Source organism: Apteryx rowi, unplaced genomic scaffold (genome assembly GCF_003343035.1).
Source record: "Apteryx rowi isolate R43461 unplaced genomic scaffold, aptRow1 scaffold_45, whole genome shotgun sequence".
In the NCBI taxonomy this organism is placed as follows: Eukaryota; Metazoa; Chordata; class Aves; order Apterygiformes; family Apterygidae; genus Apteryx; species Apteryx rowi.
In genome coordinates, this window is record NW_020450705.1 from 834,032 (window position 1) to 853,040 (window position 19,009).

General features: G+C 45.3%; 2 protein-coding genes and 1 pseudogene across 3 annotated transcripts in view; 1 reads left to right on the plus strand and 2 right to left on the minus strand.

Moving 5' to 3' along the window:
- Window positions 1–3,131, minus strand: part of MOV10 (Mov10 RISC complex RNA helicase) — a 7,485-nt gene extending 4,354 nt beyond the window's left edge. Inside the window, exons 1-5 of the mRNA XM_026077332.1 lie at window positions 2,820–3,131; window positions 957–1,053; window positions 726–859; window positions 372–610; window positions 24–264 (exon numbers count right to left, since the gene is read on the minus strand). Of these exons, the coding sequence (XP_025933117.1) occupies window positions 24–264; window positions 372–610; window positions 726–859; window positions 957–1,053; window positions 2,820–2,953 (845 nt within the window). The 5' untranslated portion in view covers window positions 2,954–3,131. The remainder of the gene's footprint in view (window positions 1–23; window positions 265–371; window positions 611–725; window positions 860–956; window positions 1,054–2,819) is intronic.
- A 2,701-nt stretch (window positions 3,132–5,832) lies between these two features.
- Window positions 5,833–18,380, minus strand: CAPZA1 (capping actin protein of muscle Z-line subunit alpha 1). 2 transcript variants are annotated; one of them, XM_026077207.1, is made up of 10 exons: window positions 18,243–18,380; window positions 13,059–13,122; window positions 12,751–12,802; window positions 11,881–11,944; window positions 10,284–10,490; window positions 9,772–9,851; window positions 9,245–9,323; window positions 8,675–8,746; window positions 7,978–8,040; window positions 5,833–7,414 (listed from the first exon to the last, which is right to left on the minus strand). In XM_026077207.1, exons 1-10 carry the CDS (start codon window positions 18,363–18,365, stop codon window positions 7,274–7,276), a joined length of 945 nt encoding a protein of 314 aa, XP_025932992.1. In that variant the 5' UTR covers window positions 18,366–18,380; the 3' UTR covers window positions 5,833–7,273. The 2 variants fall into 2 exon arrangements, with proteins under 2 accessions (XP_025932992.1, XP_025932993.1); XM_026077208.1 differs by lacking the exon at window positions 7,978–8,040.
- Window positions 13,953–16,211, plus strand: LOC112971610 (annotated as a pseudogene).
- Window positions 18,381–19,009: the final 629 nt, after the last annotated feature.

A 19,009-nucleotide genomic window follows, 5' to 3' on the forward strand; every position in this document is an offset into this window, starting at 1 on the left:
GCCGCGGAGCCTGCAGCCCGTACCTGCCGGGGGGCGTCCCCTCCTCGGTGAGCACCGTGAGCGGCCGCCGCAGGCCGGCCTGGTAGGGCTCGTAGGGCGCCGAGGGCGCCAGCTCCTCGGCCAGGCGGCTCTGGGCGGTGGCGGAGAGGAAGCGCCCGATGCTGAAGGGCTCGCCTGGCCCCGCGCTGAACTCGAACACCAGGGTGACGAGGAAGCAGCCGTTGAGAGCGGTCAGGCACCGCACCTGGATGGTGTAGGCGCTGCCTGCAATGCAAAGAGCTGGGAGCGGCGGAGCCCGCGCGTCCCGGGGACGCCTGCCGGGCCTCGGCCGCCCTCGGAAGCGCACCGGGCGGGCGGGCGAGCGCCCTTACCCGGATGCAGCGCCAGGGCCTGGCCTTGCGTCACGCCGTGCTTGTCCGAGAAGGAGAACTCCCGCTGCGGCCGGAGCGGCCGGCACCGCAGCAGCGTCACGGGCTCCTCGCCGCCGTTCTGCACCCGGATGGCGGCCGTCCGCGGCTCGCCGAGAGCCACGCGCAAGCGGATGTGCCCGTCCCCCTGGTCGTGCTCCGAGACGATCTCTATCCCGTGCTTCCCGCAGACGAACTCGGCCCTGCGGGCAGGGGGATCAGCGTCTCCCGCCAGGTCCGGCCCTGCGCGGCTCCCTCCTCGCCGCCGTGCGGGGAGGTGCACGCGGCCCCGGGACCCGCGGGGCACCGGGCTCCTACCTCTCCTTGGCGCGGCCTTTGGGGGCGTGCAGGCCGGAGCCGGGCTGCTGGCCCGCTGCCGATGCCGACGCCGACGGCTCTGCGTCCACTCGGGGTCTCCGGTACTGGTCCGCCACCACCACTCTCCTCTTCTCCTGCAAGGAGCAGCCGCATCAGTGCAGCCGTGGCAGCAGGGCGCTCAGCACGTGGGCGCGGGAACCGCTGCGCTGCCGGGCTCGCGGCCTCCCTTACCTTCTTGAAGTGCACGGACACCTTGTGCACCTGCGCGCGGTGGGTCACCTTCAGGGCGTACAAGATGCAGGAGAAATTGGGCATTTTTGTGTCAGTCCTGTGCAGGTAAGAGGGAGAGAGCATTTCGGCGTGGGGGGGAGAGCAGAGGCTGGACTGGCAGCGCCGGGGAGCGGGGGGACGGGGTGGTGGCGAGGGGTGAAGCCGGGGGCGGCACAGGCTGCACGAGGGGTGCTCTGGCCAGTCCCCTCCGCTCCGGGGGATGAAAAAGGACTGGAGCTCTTGCACTGGTCCCACTCAGATCTTGCATCCCCGCAGGCTGCTATGGCTCACAAGCTTTTCCACCAGCTTTGGCTTGAATATTGTGGGATTAGAGGCTTGGGGGGGGGGGGTCCCTTTGCAAACAGGGCTTAAGCATGGGCATGCAGTTGTCAGCACACAGTCCTGGGCAACTCCACAGTACGATGGCAAACAGCTGGTGCAGGTGCTGCAGGGGCCCCGGCCTGGCAAGCGAAGGCATTTCTGGATGCCCCACGCGAAGCTGCAGCCCTGGGCCAGGCTCCTTGGATGCCGTTCCAGCTGTGCTGTGGCAATTCCAGCTGTGCCATGGCCGTTCCAGCAGTGACGTGGCCCTTCCAACTGTGCCACAGCCATTTCAGCTGTGCCACGGCTGTTTCAGCTGTGCTGTCCCTGTTCCAGCTGTGTCGTGACCGTTCCAGCTGTGTTGTGGCTGTTCCAGCTGTGACATGGCCCTTGCAGCTGTGCCGCAGCCATTCCAGCTGTGCCGTGGCCATTCCAGCTGTGCTGCCGAGTCCCTGCCTGGCCCCGACGGGACATGCAGCCTCTGCACCTGCCTGTGCACAGGTGGCAGTGGGGCAGGGACGTGGCACTGTCCTCGGATGCTGGGCGGAGAAGGATGTCCCGGAGGAGCAGGGACTCCGCAGCAGGGTCGGCTCCCAGGGCTGAGCTGCACAGGGGGCGTCCGGGAGAGAAGCTGCTTTGGCAGCTCCTGGCAAAGCCCAAGCTCCGAGGTACCCACTGCGGACAGATGGCATCTCTAAAGCACCGGCTCGCCACTTCCTGAACCCGGCAGGACGGCTGCCTCCCCGCGGCGTTGCGTCCCGTGCTGCAGAGCACATCCCTGTGACCTTCTGGCTGCTTGCACCTGGACTTGGCCAATGATTAACAGCGGTGACATTGCACAGGGCCCTGCTCTGGGCCAGCACGGCTGGTGCCGCTGGGGGGGGGGGAGCCACGGCAAGGCAGGGGGGCTCGGAGGGCCCATGTCCGGCAGGGACTGCTCTGCTGCTCCCTGCATCCGCAGCCCAGCAGAAGACAAGCAGCCCCACCGGCATTGCACTGTTTCTCTCGTGCCCAGAGATCGTGAAGCCCCTGGGTTTGGAGTTTAACGAGCCCAGGCGGTTCCTCGCTGCTCAGAGAGCACATGCTGCTCCATCCCACCCACCCGGCGACCAGGAAGAGCCCTGAAGGCCCAGCCTGCTCCCCTGGGGGTATCCTCATGCCCAGAGGGCCAGTCCCAGGCCTGGCTGCCCTGGTGCAGGCAATGCTGGCCAGGGACGGGGCGATGCTGGCCTGGTGGAACTGGGTGATGCCGGCTGGGAACTGGGCAATGCTGGTGGGGCCTGGGCAGTGCTGCTGGGGAGAGGCAGATGATGCTGGCTGGGACCTGAGTGATGCTGGTCAGGGATGGGGTGCTGCTGCTATGGGGAGGCAGGTGATGCTGGCTGGGGACTGGACGACACTGGTCGGGGACAGGGCGCTGCTGGTTGGGAACAGGGTGCTGCTGGCTGGGGATGGGGCGATGCTGCTGGGACCACCTGGGGGAGACCAGCCCGGGGCTCTCACCTGGCCCGAAACTCCTGGGTGTAGATGCTCCGCAGCGTGTCGCGCTGGCTCTCCTGCTCCCGGCCCGTGTCCCGCAGGAACTGCACGAACTGCTCCCCGCAGCGCCTTGCCTCCGCCACGCTGCACCGCGGCATGGCTGAGCCGTGCCGAGCCGAGCTGAGCCGGACTGGACTGAGCTGGGCTGGGCTGAGCTGGACTGAGCTGAGCTGAGCTGATCTGAGCCGTGCCGAGCCGGACTGGACAACTGGGCTGCGCTGAGCCAGGCTGAGCTGAGCCGAGCTGGGCTGTGCTGTGCTGGGCTGGGCTGAGCCGGGCTGGGCTGGGCTGGGCTGGGCTGGGCTGAGCCGAGCCGAGCCGAGCCGAGCCGGGCGGCGCGGCGGGGAGAAACGAAAGCGAAAGGGGCCGCGCAGCCGGCGAGGTGCCCGCCCCGTCGGGGCCGGGCTGGGCCGGGCGGGGGCGGCCCCTGCCCACCTCGACCGCCCGTGCCCGCGCTGCCGGGAGGCTCCCGGGACCCCTGCGGCCCCTCGCCGGCCTCCAGCATCGCCCCGAGCTCCCCGGCCCGGCACCCTGGTCCCCCCCGCTCCGGGGCTCCCCATGCCCTGGGCATGAGCGCTCCTGGGCCAGCCACAGGTCCCACGTCCCAGAGTGTGAGCAGGGGGTCCCAGCTGGGGGATTCACCTCTGACATGAACGCATGAATTGCCCCGGCTGCATGCAGAGCGGGGCTGGAGCGGGCTGGCGCGCCCCAGGGGGCTGGGGCACCTGCAGGGGTTCACACCCTCCCTGCTCTCAGGGCTACCGAAAAGTAACGGGCGCGTGCCCAAGCTGAGAAGTGTTTGCAGGGGCCTGGGAAAGCAGACTTGCCAAGTGTCAAAGTCTAGGCTAGCTGGTCACCTTGGGCCCAGAGCCACGGCACTAATTGCCCCAGGGAGAGCCACCAGGCACTGCAAGCTCAGAGCAGCTGCCAGGGCTTCTTACTGGCAGGAGAAGCGGCCCAGGTGCATTGCATTGCTGTATCCAGTGATGAGGGATAAGAGCTCCCAGAGCTCACACTGCTGCCCTATAAATAGGGCAGCAGCAGAAAAAGCCCCTTTCCATGTTTGGCTCTGCCCCTGATTTCTTGTGCTTTAAGTCTCCAGCCTGTGCAGTGGGGAGGGTGATCTCTGACCCGCTTCTGCAAAGCGGCTCAAGGCCCTGGGATTGCTGGCGGTGCTACTTAATGCGTTGATTTTGCCTTGTCTGTAGCCAAAGGACGTTGAGGTAAGTTTGTTATTTTTACCCCTTTAGTTCCAGCGGGCTTTTCCTCTGACTGAAGCACTACTGCTGCCCTGCTGCTGTCTGGAGGAGGCTCGGCAGGCTGCGGTGGTGCACAACCCCCTTGCGGGCTGTGGGAGGCCTCTAAGCTGCTTCCAAAACAACTGCCTGCCTGTACCCTGGGCAAGGACACGCTGTGAGTGCTGAGACTTGAATAACTTGCATGTGACTTCCTCTGGAGAAGCTGCTTTTCCTTCTGAAAGATGCTGTTTGTAGTTAAAGCTGGTTCTCAGCCTTTTGAGCACAAGCTAGAAAAGCAGCAATTAACTCCAAGGCCCTTTTGCTCTTCATCAGCTCTCAGAGTGCTTTACAAAAGGAGTGAGGATCGCTGTCCTATCCAGGGGCTGTGGAAAATGGGGCATAGGTGGGAAAATAACACAGGCTTCTGAGTCCTGTTCCAGTGCTCTGTGTACTTATTTAAAGACTCTATTTTGCAACCTCTGGAGTTCACTTTCTCCTCAGTATATGTCATGCATTGTAGGTGGAGTCCTGGAACTTTAAGCTTTGCTCTTGCAAGCAGATAGGGGAGCCCTTATCATTGTGGTCATCTGGGCAGCCCAGCGGATGTCCTTGGGGCTGGTAGGGATCCTTTCTGCAGGACTGGGATGGGAAAGCTGTGTTTCACTCAACTTCCCTGAATCAGTCAAATTACAGTGCCTCTGCACTGTAATAGAACTGGGTGCATGCTGCCTGCTTAAAAAAGGCATTGGTTTTTGTACGCCTCAACTGAACCAGTCCAGTACATATATTGTTCTCTATCTGGCCTCAGTCTTGTGTAAAACTGCTGGTCTCAAGCAGAGAATAGCTGATGGTTTTAAAGATTAAAATGCCTTTAGGTATGTGTCACCACTTGCACTTGTGTAATGCCTTATTGGCAGCGAGCAAGCTGTGTCAAGTTTTGTTTCTCCAAGGAAGAAATAGGAGCTGAGAAGCAGCTAGGATTGGGATCAGCTGAGTCTTTGCTGTAGCAAGGGATGATGGGGGAGAAGGGTGTAAGGAGGAAATAGGGCATGAGATGGCCCTAAAGAATGATTAGCTAAAATTCAGAGAAAGGATAAAAGGGACTGGCTTAAGGCTGGAACAAGCGCAACTAACTTGGAGCAAGGAAAGACTAGCCTTGTGCCTTAGGCTGTGCTGGAAGATAAAAGCTCTGTTGTATGCACACAGTGTTATCTTGGGCCCTGCTTCAGTTTCACATTCCTGGAATTGCTGCAGTGCTTGTCTGGATGGGACTGTGGCCATACAGACTACAGCCACTTAGGTGCTCATGCACACAGCGTTTCGTTTCTTCTAGGAGCGACAGGGAGGAAACTCTTTCCACAAACACCCAGTGGCAGAAGCACTAGCCTGAGTAGCTTTTAGCACAGCTGTGTGTAAAACTGACCAGGACAAGTCTTGCTTTGTCCAATGCACCCAACATAGGATTTATCCAGCAGTTAGTGTTTAACAGCTCAAGGAAAAGTAAGAAGCTATGTAGGTGCTACAATAAGATATAAATCATTAGTGAAATAACCTTATCTGCTATTTTTTCCTAGGGTCAAGTGTGACATGATTGGCGCCATGTGACTATTTTTCTTTTAACTTAAGTTTAACTTTGCAAGCAATACCATTTCAGTTTTCAGGCTACTTAAAAAAATCACCTGCAGTTTTACCTTGATTAGGAATTTACAGAAGTGAGACCATAAAAGGACAGACACAAATGGCTTTAAAACAAAGACCGGTGTATTTATACTAGACTATTTGATACACAGGATGCCTGTAGGATGAATGGTCAGTCTTAACAGCAAATACAAATATATTTTATTCGGACAAAATTTCTCACACAGGGTAGAACACTGACACACTTATATTGTGGTATTACTATGCAAAACCTAAAGTGTAATGCACAAGCAGTCCCACCCTTATCTTCCCAACCCCCTTCCTTGTGTATGCAAAAATAGGAAGACACCAGCCAATTTAAAAAACAACCTGCAAAAAGGCCAAGTGAGAAACAAGTGTAAACAAAGCAAAGTCAATTAACTACAGGGGCTTCATTTTACAGTGAATCCATGTTCTGAGTTCTGACTGAGAAAGTATCCACATGCCCCTCCAACCTCCCGTTAAAAGAAGCTGCTTGGGGCTGCTGCTTTTGATTTTACAGAAAAACAAAGTAACATAGAGCAAGCTTTTAGAGATCACTGAAGAGATTAAGCCCAACATCCCCATTAAGTGTAAGAAGAAACTGGCCACAATAGAGACAAAATGGAAAGGTTTTTTCTCTCACTTTGGTGCAAGTTTATTTATCATTTTGTACACTATCCATTCATACACCTGTGATACAAATTCTAGGAACCTGCCACAAAGCATTAAAGCAAAACATACCTATTATTCTGTAGACATTTGCATTTTTAATCTCCATCCAGACTAAAGGGATCAGCAGTGATCCATCCAACAAAAAACTTAGTTCTATAAAAATGCAGATGTCTGACAACCGTACATACATGAGGGAAGGGATAGCAAAAACATTCACTTACAGGGAACATGGCTCAAATCTTCAGATAAAAAAAAAAAAGCTACATCCCTGGAAGAGCTGGTTGTGTAAGGATTTCTGTAGGGGATCTTGTAAACTCATTTCATATAGTAAAATCTAAGCCTACAGGCTTTTTGCTTTGTGGAGGTCAGTAGTAAGGATACATGGGAGAACTTACTGTCTTTTGCATTTGTTATATCTTGCAGCATAGCGCCTTGAGCTGTTGGCAGATTTGACAAACTTACTGGAGTACCTGGAGTGCTGTATGTGGGTGAAGGGAATACTCTACACCCTCAGCTGTATTTATTATAGGGCTTTTGCAGCTAGGAAGTTTTCCAACTGGTACAATTATAGTGATTGAAAACAGCTATATTTCTGAACCATGAATGTGGCTTAATTAAAATGACCTACCAGTAAATGCAGTCACAATAGGAAGTTTATATGGCAGGGAACACAAAACACAAAGACAATGCTATTCATTCCACGGTTCTCTCTGAGGCTAGAAAACCTGTTAACTTTGAAAGCCCTAGAAAAATGCTGCACTGATTTAGAAACCATCTACTTGGCATAAGATCACATTTCTTTTTGTGTTCTTTTTGCACACAAACATTTCATATCTCACAATTTCTGCATTAAGCATTCTGCATTTCTTTGCCAATTTTGTAGCTGAGGATTTTGTTCCAGTCGATCTTGGTGCGGGTGACAGGTAACTGCCGGCGTAAGGCTTTGAATGTGGTGTCTGACATAGTCTGGTAGTTTTCACTGATTGCTGTCTGTAATGGCAAGTGGGTTCAGTTATAGTAGTAACAGAATACTCTGAAAAAGCATGACTCGATGTTAAAGCCACAGAGCCCTTTCTGTAAGGGAAATGCACACTACCAACTAATTAATAATGCAAAGTCACCAGTGTGCGTGCACAAGAAAGGGTTTCTGTTAAACTCTTCTGTGAATGTAGCAGTTCCTCCTTAGGTGTCTAACTGACTTATTTGCATCAAATCTCCTTCTTGCACACAGGCTGGGACAATGTAAAAAGCTCAGATTTTCTTGTATTTTTCAGCTGTGACAGGAAAGTATTTAGACTTGCCCACACCCCTTCCATGCTTGCTCCAGACAGCATTTGTAATGCTTTAAAATAACTATATGGCAAGCTTTTATTAGCAATGTATAGCTTCAATACTATACTCTGTCAACAAATACAACTGCTCTTTCCTAAGTAATTCTTACAGTCAACACAATATTAAGTTAGAAACAGAATTAGTAGTCATGTTTCTGTTAATTGTAAATGGACATTGATATGATTCCATTACACTTATTTTTTTACAATGTCTGATCTTACCTGGTACTCATTTTCTGCATTTTCTATTATCTTAATAAATTCCTTAGCTGTCTGGACATCATTCTACAGAGCAAAGGGGAAAAAATATATTTTTATATGTAAAAACATAAGTTACTCAATATAGTTCTCAAATGACAGGCTGTGTACACATGAAGTGGACAATATCAGCAGCTTTCACCTCCTGTTTGTAGCAGGGTTCCTTTTAGTTATTATGGACATGACTCAGTGGGGTGCAAGACAGAAGTATGTATTAGCTAGAATTTATGCCCCAAACTGAAACAGGGCTGCACCCTAGTGTGAGCAAAAGGAAAGTAGACCTTCACTGATACAGATTAGGGATTTTGTGACTATTGCTCCCTCTACTGTCACTATAAGACTAATTACACTCTCAGTGCACTGTTCATACTGTTTTTCCTTTGCACGTAGATGGAAAGGCATATTCTGTTCCTCCTTACCGACATTTCCAGGATAAGCTGACCAATGGCAAATGAACATTTAACACAGTCTAATTTTAAGCAAGAGGAACCTGTTTCCCATGTGACTCTGAACACTAAAGCTACACAGACTACTCGCCCTAAGATTACATTAGTTTTCTTAAAGAGTCAAGAGAGTGTAGTCATAGAAGTGTACATTTGGTGAGATGTTAAGAAAAAATAGTTGCTTTACTATAAAAAAAAAAATCTTGTATCATACTTACTGAAACCTGTACAGAGTCCTGGATATCTTTATGACTAACCAATTGAACATTACCATCTTCATAATAATGAACCTGAACAAAGACAGGCAAATACAGGTTATCATTAACACTCATTTTATAAACCCTAGAGCCCCCAATTGCTACCAGAATGGCACAACAACATTGTTGTGCCAGTCTTCTCTGCTTACGTGGAGACTAAAAGCAGGATGGATTTTCTAAAAGGTTTCATTCTTTGTCAAGCCTGTTCAAGATTATGTTAATGCAGTAAACGCCTAGAGTTGAAATAAGAGCAATTAAAAGAATTCATGGTATAGTTTTTAGCCCTATAAAGTGAAGCAGACTTGGAGGCATATAGGGTAATGCTACACATTAAACCACAGGCCAGATTTTAGGCAATGTTTAAAACGCTAAAGTTTTAAGAATTAACTTCTTGATTTGTATAGTTTAATAGCATCTTGGTTCTAAAAGGATATCTTTGCTGTGTTTCAGCATCTCATTTTTGAGTCAAACATCAATATAAGAGAAGCAGCCATGCAGCTTCTCTAGTTATTGCCAGGCAGTGTAACTCACCTGGATCTTGAGCACAGCAGCCACCTGAGCTGTTGGTGGTGTGATGGTAAACTTCCATTCTGATCTCCAACGACCATTCCTAAAAACAACCACACCATGAAGCCTGTATTTACAATAAGCTCTAACAACAAAAAGAGCCAAATCAACAAGAGCATGTTGTTTCTGTTGTCTTCCTATTGCTTTGTGATCAACATTAAAGTGCCTTATAGGGCACTGAATTCCATTCCTGAGGCACAGTTTAAAACAATGAAGCTTCATGCTGGCTCTGGTGCACTTGTGCTCAGGAACATGTAAGGGGAAAACTATCCAGCTCTGCTAATGCTTTTCTCTCTGGATAGGTCATTGAGCTATACTGGAGCCTTTAGGAAAGTGCCAAGGGGCCTGCATGGAAAATGGACCACAAGAAGTAGAATTGATTGGGAAGCCCAAGACCGCTTGGCTTTCAGACTGTCAGAGCCAGACGGAGGAAGAATTTGTGTTTAAGGTCTAGGAAACGAAGAAAATACAGTATGTTTAAATAGTCTTACCAAAAGTTTTTGGGCTGGAACTGGTGGCTCTCAATACAGGCAATAATTGTCTGCTGACCATCTATAGATTTACCATAAACCTGTATTTAGAAAAAGTTAAAACAGGTTCTGTAATACACACCACAAGAGCTGAGGAAAGCTATTTTCTGTTCTTGACAGCATTGTGGAGGCTTGGTGTTGTGCTATGTCATTGGGCATGCATACCACTAGCTAACTTGCCCAACACTTCTACTTGCATGTATGTGCAAATTATGCCTCCTCTTCCTTAACTGCAGATATTAAAGTGCAGTGCAGTCATGCCTATGAGCAAATAAGGTCTAATAAGCCTTTACCACTGTGTGTGTATCAATATATTTGCACCCTTTTTGGAACTCATTGTTCCAAAATTAGGAAAAACAATACAGACACTAATGAAGGTGGACCATTTAAACAGCACTGCTCAGTACAAAGTCCCTTTAAGGTACTGATTGACAGGAAGCAAAGTTTTCAATGAAACAAGATGGATACTCAACAGTACAGAAGCCATTGGGGTAATGATCTTTCACATATGCTCTCAATGCAATGTCACAGGCATCTCTCCATGGTTTTAAAGCTGCTTCTGTGTCCTCAGGCTGGGGGTCACTCGCTTCTTTCCTTAAATGATCAAACTTGAAGGAAAGTTTGTTTCTTGGGTCTAAAAATCTGCCATTGCCCAGATCGCCATGTTCTGTGATTAAGACCTGGAAAATAAGAGTGGAAATTAAGAAGTTCTTATGCTGCTATAAATGTGGTGTTTTGGGTTTCTCCCTGACTAATGGATTATTGTCTCAATGGATTATTTCATTGAGCTCTAACATCTTGTAAAGAAACAAGGACCTTCAGCAGTAATCTCAATTAAGGACAGAATAATTGTGGTGAAACTGTAGGTAAACTCTGGCTCTTCACAGTAATATTGCACTTAGTCTTCTGTTCCAGAACTGGCTGTATTACAGCAGTGTTGTATATATTTAGCTTAAAGTTACAATACAAACAGGTGTTTCTGTTTTAAAAAAGTTATGTCTTGCCCTGTTCCTTCCACATTTCTAGAGGAAATGAAGAATCTTTTCTGGGATTTACCATTTACTGTAGTGTTCTATGTTGCAACAGCTTTCCAGTCAAGAGGATATGTAGATGTGGCTACTTCTAATATACACAAGCTAGAGCACACAGAGCAGAGCAGCACAATACATTCCATCTTTGTCTTGCTCACAAGATTTCTCTGGCTTCCCAAACATATATATATATATATATATATATTTTTTTTTTTTTTTTTTCCTCCCCCTTGCAGGCTGTAGAACAACTTTCTCTTGTCAAAGTTATTTCTATGGACAGACCTCTTGTAATATCTGCCTCCTTTGAACATATCTGGGATGCTAGTAAAAGCTAGGTCAGTACTGGGCTCAGAGGATAGAACAGATGGCCAAGCCAGCTTTCCAACCTCTGTAGGACTTGCTGTCAAAAAAAAATAGGTGCTTTTAATCCCTGTAACATGTCATACTTCTGTGTGTAGTCATCAAGAGGTTAAAGAAAAGCCTGGGCCATTCTGGAAAGACAGTTCTCCAGCTTGTCTCTTAATAAGAGACATTATAAAGGGAAATCAAAAACAGTTTTATTGGTGTAGATTGGATAGTATTAGATTGCTATAATCAAAGATGCAACTGGTTTAGGGTAACTGGGGATGGTTAAAAATGAAGACAAGGGACAAACACTATTAAGAATTCACTACTGATTTCAGTAGAAACTGTGAGCATGCAGTAACATAAGGAGTTGTAAATGAGCTTTAAATGAACAGCAGTCTTTAATCATTCAAACTCTAACTAGAATCTCAATGACTTCAGCATCCTTTACTTAAGGAACAATAAATTAGAGTTACCAGTTAGTAACAGACATAGCTTTAAGGGAACAATTCACCTATATCTCTTCTATAAGGACAAAAATTTGGTAATATAAGGATGTGGGGGGAGGGAGGAGAGATGACTAGCTTCATCCTACCCACAACTTACAAGATCTTTAGGAAACAAAATATTTATTACTTTTGTACAGTGCAGTAATACAAACCCCTAGAGTGTACAAAAACCAAACCTTTCATACCTGATCATCATACCCTTCTATCTTCACCGGAGTGAACTGATCCATGTTATACTGTGCAAACGCACTGTTAAGAATTGAAAGAACATGAGTTGTAACTGTACACAGTTATTTTTCACTCAGGAATAAGTATATAGTGAGACTTAAGCTACAGAAAAAATGTCCAATTTAATAATTTTGCAGACGATACACACTAGAACTCTTACAAGATTTTTCAAATTTTTTATTAGTGATAGCTATAAAAACTCAAGTCTAAAGGTTTATTTAGCAATGACCAGGAAAACAGTTCAGAAGCAGAACTGTGCCTAAGGGAATATGAGCAGGCCAAGGCAAAACAGGAGCACACAAGCTACAATTTAGTAGCACGGTAAACAAATGAGTTGACTAATTTATGACAATTTTCTGTTGTAAAAACCTGCTGACTGACATGTTGCAGCTCAAAGCAAACCCTGGCATCAAAAAGCTTGTATGCATAACCTTTAGGTGCCTTCTGATGAGACTAAGCAAGTTAAGATATTTTGAAAGCATTTTTTGAGGGTAGTTCTTAAAAACAAAACAAAAAACCTCTGGCTAAGGATTGCTCAGTATTTCAGGCTTCACAAATCATGCTTCACCAAGATCAGACTTCTCTGCTCCAGTTAAAACTGACAGGAAGGCACTCTGCTAAAACATTTATATGGCCTCTACAGCAGGAATTCCAATTTCGGCCTTTTTAAAAGAATCTGCCACGTTTTTCATTATATTTTGTTGAGGGAGAAGTTACAGTAGATTTTTCTCAACACCACAAATGACTTAATCACAGAATGATGAGTATAAGAAAAAATATGTGTTTAAGATGCTAATTTGACATGTATTTGAAACAATAGTACTTACTGTGCTGCTCCTTCCCTGAGAAGATTGTCATTGCTAAGCAATAACCTGACATCTGGAGAAAAGAAAATGTCCAGATTATTTGAATTTTTTGATCAAAAGTTTCTCTTGCATTTCATCTTTAGCTGTACAAATACAACCATTAAAATGATTAAATCATTTTGTTAAGCATATGTAGTCATAGAATGACAGTATACTTTCCCTCATTTGTATTTGCTGGCCTTAAAAGGAGCATATGACATGGCTATAAACTTTCATAACAACTGAAACATGAAGAAAACCCAACAGATCATTCTTCTTTGTTTACTTACCATTGAATACTTCATTAAATTCTCCAGGGGGTGCATGAGTGATGAATTTTGCGGCTATGCGCACCTACAATAAAGCAGAAGAGTAATTAACAAACTTGAGAGAAAAGACCAGTCACAACTGGTAACAACAACTACAACCTACATTGAAGCAATTCACTAACAAAACCAACTCGGACAGTAAGAGGGAATGTTAGATTTAGGGAAAGATTGAGGCATGCACTCTCAAATGAGAACAGTCTCATACAAGACCAGATTTTCTTCAGTGCTGCTGAGCAGAACAACTCTAAATATACTCAGCAAGAAGTGCAAACTTAACATGGGCACCTGTGAAAATGTGAACTGTTCAACCTGCACAGTACTATATTTTTTTTTAATAACATGAATGCTGGCTAGCTACTTGGTGACATTACTAAACAGTGGCTTTTTTCAATCCCTGTTAGTAAGCAGAAACCCATGTCAAGACACATAAAGAATAAGAAGTTAGTGTGGTAAATCACACTGTAACTAGATGGCAGCATACAGCACAACCAGGTAGCTAAGGAGTGTCTAACACACATTGTGAGAGTCATTGATTCCCTGTGATGCAACTCATTTGATGCTGATGACTGGCTGAAGGAGATGCTACTGACTAGCAGCAAACAGCGTGTGAAGACTGAGAGGTTGATCCCTCTAGAGACAGAACAGTAAATCAATTATATCAACTACCACGGGACTGCTTTCTGAGTTAATTATGTTTCACAGCCTTTGAAAAGACAGTGATGTATTCAGAGTGCAGAGGGCAGTATGGAGATGCAAATGAAAAAGATGGAAACTGACAGAAATGTGGAAGGTGACGGAAAGCTCCAAAAAGAATCTGACAAGTCAACAGAAACGGACAGTGTCTCAAAAAGAAACCTGCAAGTGTCAGGAGATGATTTTCCTTGCTCCTCTTGTAGTGCAGTCCTGGTCACTTCTAACACCCTGAGCAGTGGAGACAACACCTGCCAGCCATGCCTAAGCTTATGGAGGATGAACTCTGAGGCAAATCGCACTCTGGAATGCAGACCATCAGAACCCGGACAGGAACCGGGAGATCCTTTACAGGTTAGTCCTATGCTCCACCAAGCTATGGAAACTTCATCTCCCAATAACACTGTAGAAAGAGGCATGGCTAGGAAGAGAAGTGATACAGCCCATAATGTCTTTCATAAGCATGGGAATGGTCAGAAAGTTAGCCAGCAGTGGGGCTGGCTATTCTTGGGGATTTTGACCTCTCTAGTTACTGTAAGTAATATTCTATGTATTCATCTATGGATCAAGAACAAACACCCAGTGCAAGATTCTCTTGTTCATCTGAAGTCTCTTTGTCCTGCAGAGAGCACAAGCTACAGCCTAGCTAACAGTAGCCATAAAGAAACTTTTCTGATGGAATTAAAGAATCTGCAACTGGAAAAGCAACATTACAGTCCTTGGGAATACAAGACTGCAAAACCCAAGCCAACACTGTTCTTGCTGCATGCATTAAGCACCTCTCCAAGACTCGGAATATTGTATATATACTATTTTGATTACACAGAAACATTTCTGCCTTTTATCCACACAGTATGTCCTGTGCAAGAACATGGAGTGGATGTACACAAGAAACTTTCAGACCTTAAACCTCCTACTTGGAAGCAATGGAGAAGACTTCTGTTTAAGCTCACCTTGGCTTATCAATTAGTTGCTGAATTTGCCTGGAGCTGGCTAGGGATTCATTACTGGACATCATGGTTTCTTGTTATCAATGCCATGTTACTCTCTCTTCTAGAACTACTGTCCATTTGGAATCTCTGGTCAAGAAAAGAATTGCAAACTATTCCATGCAGAGCATGCAAGCATTTCTGGCATGTGTCCACTCAAGGATTACTCGGTGCCATTCTGTGGCATTTTATTCCTTCGTTTATCTGGAAGTACGCATTTTATTGGAAATTGTACTGTAGTCCAGTCATAAACTTTCACAAAATAGTGAAAGAACTAAGGAATTTGGATCTGTAAGTAATGCAATAAATATCTGAGAAGGCCAACTGTAAGGAAAATACCTAAATGTTTGTGAACTCTGAAGCTGGAACAAGAAAACCCATTCTCTTTTAAAAGAGAATAAAAATGTACTGTGTTCTAAAATCCAATACATGTTTTGTGTTATTAGAATTCAGGTGCTCTAGGTATTGATTCTATTCAAACTATTAATACTAAATAAAGGGTTATGGTTTTGGTAATCAAGTCTTTTATGGCTTTTACAGTACCTAAGGGAATAAAATCCTCCTGGACAAGACTTTGGAGACAGGATATGTCACAAAATTAAACCTCACTTAGAATGATACAAAATGTGCTTGCTCCTCTGTCTTCCAGGTTTTAATTAAAAATAGTTGTTTGATTTGTCTCATCACAATTTAAAAAGCAAGCTATGAAAGGAAGTATACATCTTTCCAAGCAAAAGGTATACTGGCTTATTCCAATAGTATCAAATAGCAACTCTTAGCTGGATTGAGCTTCAGATAAAAATAGATCATTTTCCAAATTAGCACCTATTTTAAAAAAATGTATGTATATCCTTTATGCCTTAAAAATGCGATATAAGTGAATGATAAACTAAAAAGGCAGTAGTTAGTGCAGTTGATGAGTTATGAAATGTCAGACCATTTTCTCTGGATTTTCTGCTTTTAGATAAGCTTGGTAAGTATACAGCAATGCTAAAAATGTAGCGCTCAGAGTTTGAAAAATGTGTACTAATTAGTTATTTAAATAGTGACATTGTTTCCATAGTCTTGTTAAATTTCACTATCAGAAGCTTAGATGGTGACTAAGATAACGTAGTAGTAATTAAGAGGGACACTGCTACTTTATATCATTTGTGGTCTTTGCTGAGAGCCAGCCCTAAATGGTTGGAAGATCTATCAAATGAGAACGTGCTTTTCTAAGCAAGTGTAAGCACTAGTACAGGCATATCAGACTCAGTATTAAAGCCTTTACAAATACAGTACTTGGAGCTCATGTACCATTTCATACCAAGATCCATTTCAATGGGAGGATTGCACTAGAATACATTCTGCAAATTAACTCCCAGCTGAGCAGACTCCCTTTTACAAGGTGCTTGAATCAACATACGGACAAATTAAGACCCCCAAAAGCCATAAAACTTACAATCTCTATGCAACAATGTTGTGGCTGCAGAATAGTTCTGTATATGGAATCCTCATAAAGGAGACTACTCTTTTAATAGATTGACTTTTAGGTCAACAGTTTGATTGAAACACCCTCTTAAAATCTTGCAGAGTAGATTTCTACAGTCTTCCAGAAATGCTTCCGCCTTGGGAAGATGAGTAAAATTAAATCAACACAGGAAGGGCTCCATATTTCAAACAAACATCACAAAAACATCCATGAACAAAGCAAACACTGCAAGTGAAAGTTGGTCACTTCTATAAAGTATTGCTAGACCTGCCTCTCTTTTGGAGCAATATAATACAATGCATTTAAGTCAAACTACCACAGTCAAGAGTGGAGTGTGGGACACAGACTGTATGGAGTAAAGTGATTAATGTCAAGCATTTGAATTGTTGTTCCTTACTATTTTCAGAGTTGATTTGTTTCAAAGTGGTGTCAGCACACTGGCAGGATGTTCACTTGCAGAAGCATGAAAAGACTTTCTGCAAGCTGACCTATTTCCTGGCTCCTCGTTACCATTTTGGGTAGCTCTGCAGTATAGCAAAATGCAGCTAGCAAAAAGTAGCTTCCTTTTTCTAAAATGGGGAAAGTATCTAACAGGGAAGCTACTCAGTCATTAGTTCAAGCCAGCAAAATGGCAGCAGAAGCAACTTACATGCAATAAGATGCATTCCAGTAGGCCTTGAACTAGCATGTATCCTTAGCCTACCTAAAATATGCCTACAGAGACTAAAGAACTGATGCTTGTGGAAGGGAAGAACAACAATTCATTTTGTTGTTTTTGATTGTTGGTTTCTTTGCTTTTTCTTAAAGTACTGGCAAACTCAGACTTAAAGGAAATGTAAAACAGTTGTAGACTTGTCTGAATGATTATCAAATGGATACTAGAAAAATCTTTGCAAGTCTTTTTTTCAGAATCCTGCCTGGAGAGTATCTCTTTCTATCTGTGCTGAGCTTGGAACTACTTTAAATTCACACAAGGTTGCCTCAGCACGGACATGAAATAGAACATAGGCTCCCGTTTCAAGCAAAATCCCATCTGTTCTGCCAAATAAAGTCCTTGGGCACATATAGTTCTGCGGGCCTTTTCCTGAAGAAGGACAAGTCTTCCCATAAGTAGCTTTGAAAGAATTGTAGATTTCAAGTGAATGCAAGGGGAGGAGGGGAAAGAAAGGCCTAGTGATCCCAGGTTCTTGCAGCACAGACTCTCATTCTCAGACTAAATTAACTAGGTTAAAAGCACAGTTTAGACGTAGCCTACAAACAGGGACTCCAGTTCTACTTCTAGCTCTGTTAATGACTTGCCACATTACCAAAGGCAACTTATTTCATCTCCATCTCATTCTCAAAATCTGTACCAGCATAACCCCCAGCATGGTAAAGCTTTACTTTTGTTTTAATTTTCACATCAAATGCAATGATGACTACAATTTCAGTAGTTGGAACTGGAATGAAATTCAGCCAAATGACAACAGATAAAATATACATTTTATACAGCATTGAATAAACTTCAGTTATGTGCTAAAGACCAAAGGAATTCTGTTCTGCAATATCTATTTTGAACAGTGCTCATGTGCTCTTAACTAACATTTTGAGTCTAACTACAGCTTTCAAACTTCTTGGATTGTATCACAAGAATATGCTAAGCTAAATCTTCAGTTACTTAGTTAATACAGACTAAGCTACAAAAATTGATTAAAAATTGGATCATGCAGCACGATGGCTACCATAAATGTTATTCCTTGCCTTCTGTGAACATTGAGGTCTCTCCAGTGAAAAGCAAGACTGATGAATTGATTTCTGCAGTAACTTGGCTAAGGTAGTCTCTTATTTTACAATGAAACACACCAGGAACACTTGCCTGGCCAGCTGAAGATGAATAATTAGTAGCTTAAGGACAGCAAAAATATTTTCAGAAAAAATATAACTCCTGTACCATATTAGTTTTGTTTTAAGGTGATCAGGTACATAACCATAGCATGGACCTAGTTCCATACTTACAGGAATATTAATGGAGGAATTGCACCGTGAGACTCTATGTGGTTCCTTCATGAGAAACGTCACTACAGTGAAGCTGAAATTGGCAGTTTGAGAGGCAAATGAAAGCAGACTCCAGGCTCGCATGATCCTTGAAGACCTATGAGCCTTGATGAGCTGCTTCAGAATATTAAGAAAGCAAAAGCTATATATATTTTTGTGATTTAAGGAAGAGTAACTTCAAAATTTTTTGTTAACTATCACTTGTACACATCTTGTGTCTACGGATGTACAGAAAAGTCTGTCCCTTCCTTTGTTACGTAAGCCCTAGTGCTGCCTGTAAGACTGGGATTCTTCCCTATTCCTATGCAAGATGAATAATCTGTTTGTTTCTCCAGTTTCTAAAATAATGTTTCCGTATTTATTCCTGCTTAGTCCCCACAATCCGGTACAATTTTTACAATCCACAGCAAAGTAAATAGCAGCAACTGGGACAAGCAGAAAACCAGAAAACGCGTTTTGAAGGTCCTCATGATTTGGAGCTGAGCAGACTTCTCGACGTGTCTTTAAAGGGCTGCTAACTTTATTGATCCAGCAGAAGCAAAGGAAGCCGAAGAGCGGCGGATATCGTTTTTACGCACAAAACCACGGAGAGACACCTTAGCTAGGGCTAAGCAATAAGGTGTCGTGTTGAAAAATGAGCGCTTTATCCTTATTTGGATGGCTCAGCGCCAGCGCGCGGGCCGCCCTGCGGCGCTCCCGGCCCCAGGGACGGAGGGGGCGGCCGGGCC

What these genes read in the sequence shown, in the direction of transcription:
- CAPZA1 (XM_026077207.1), bottom strand. Translation starts at nt 18,365, where the DNA reads ATGCGAGCCTGGAGTCTGCTTTCATTTGCCTCTCAAACTGCCAATTTC. An exon ending in TAGAAGGGTATGATGATCAG is followed by an intron (nt 10,491 to 11,880) that starts GTATGAAAGGTT and finishes CTTATTTTCCAG; the next exon opens with GTCTTAATCACAGAACATGG. An exon ending in TTCCAGCCCAAAAACTTTTG is followed by an intron (nt 9,324 to 9,771) that starts GTAAGACTATTT and finishes GGTTGTTTTTAG; the next exon opens with GAATGGTCGTTGGAGATCAG.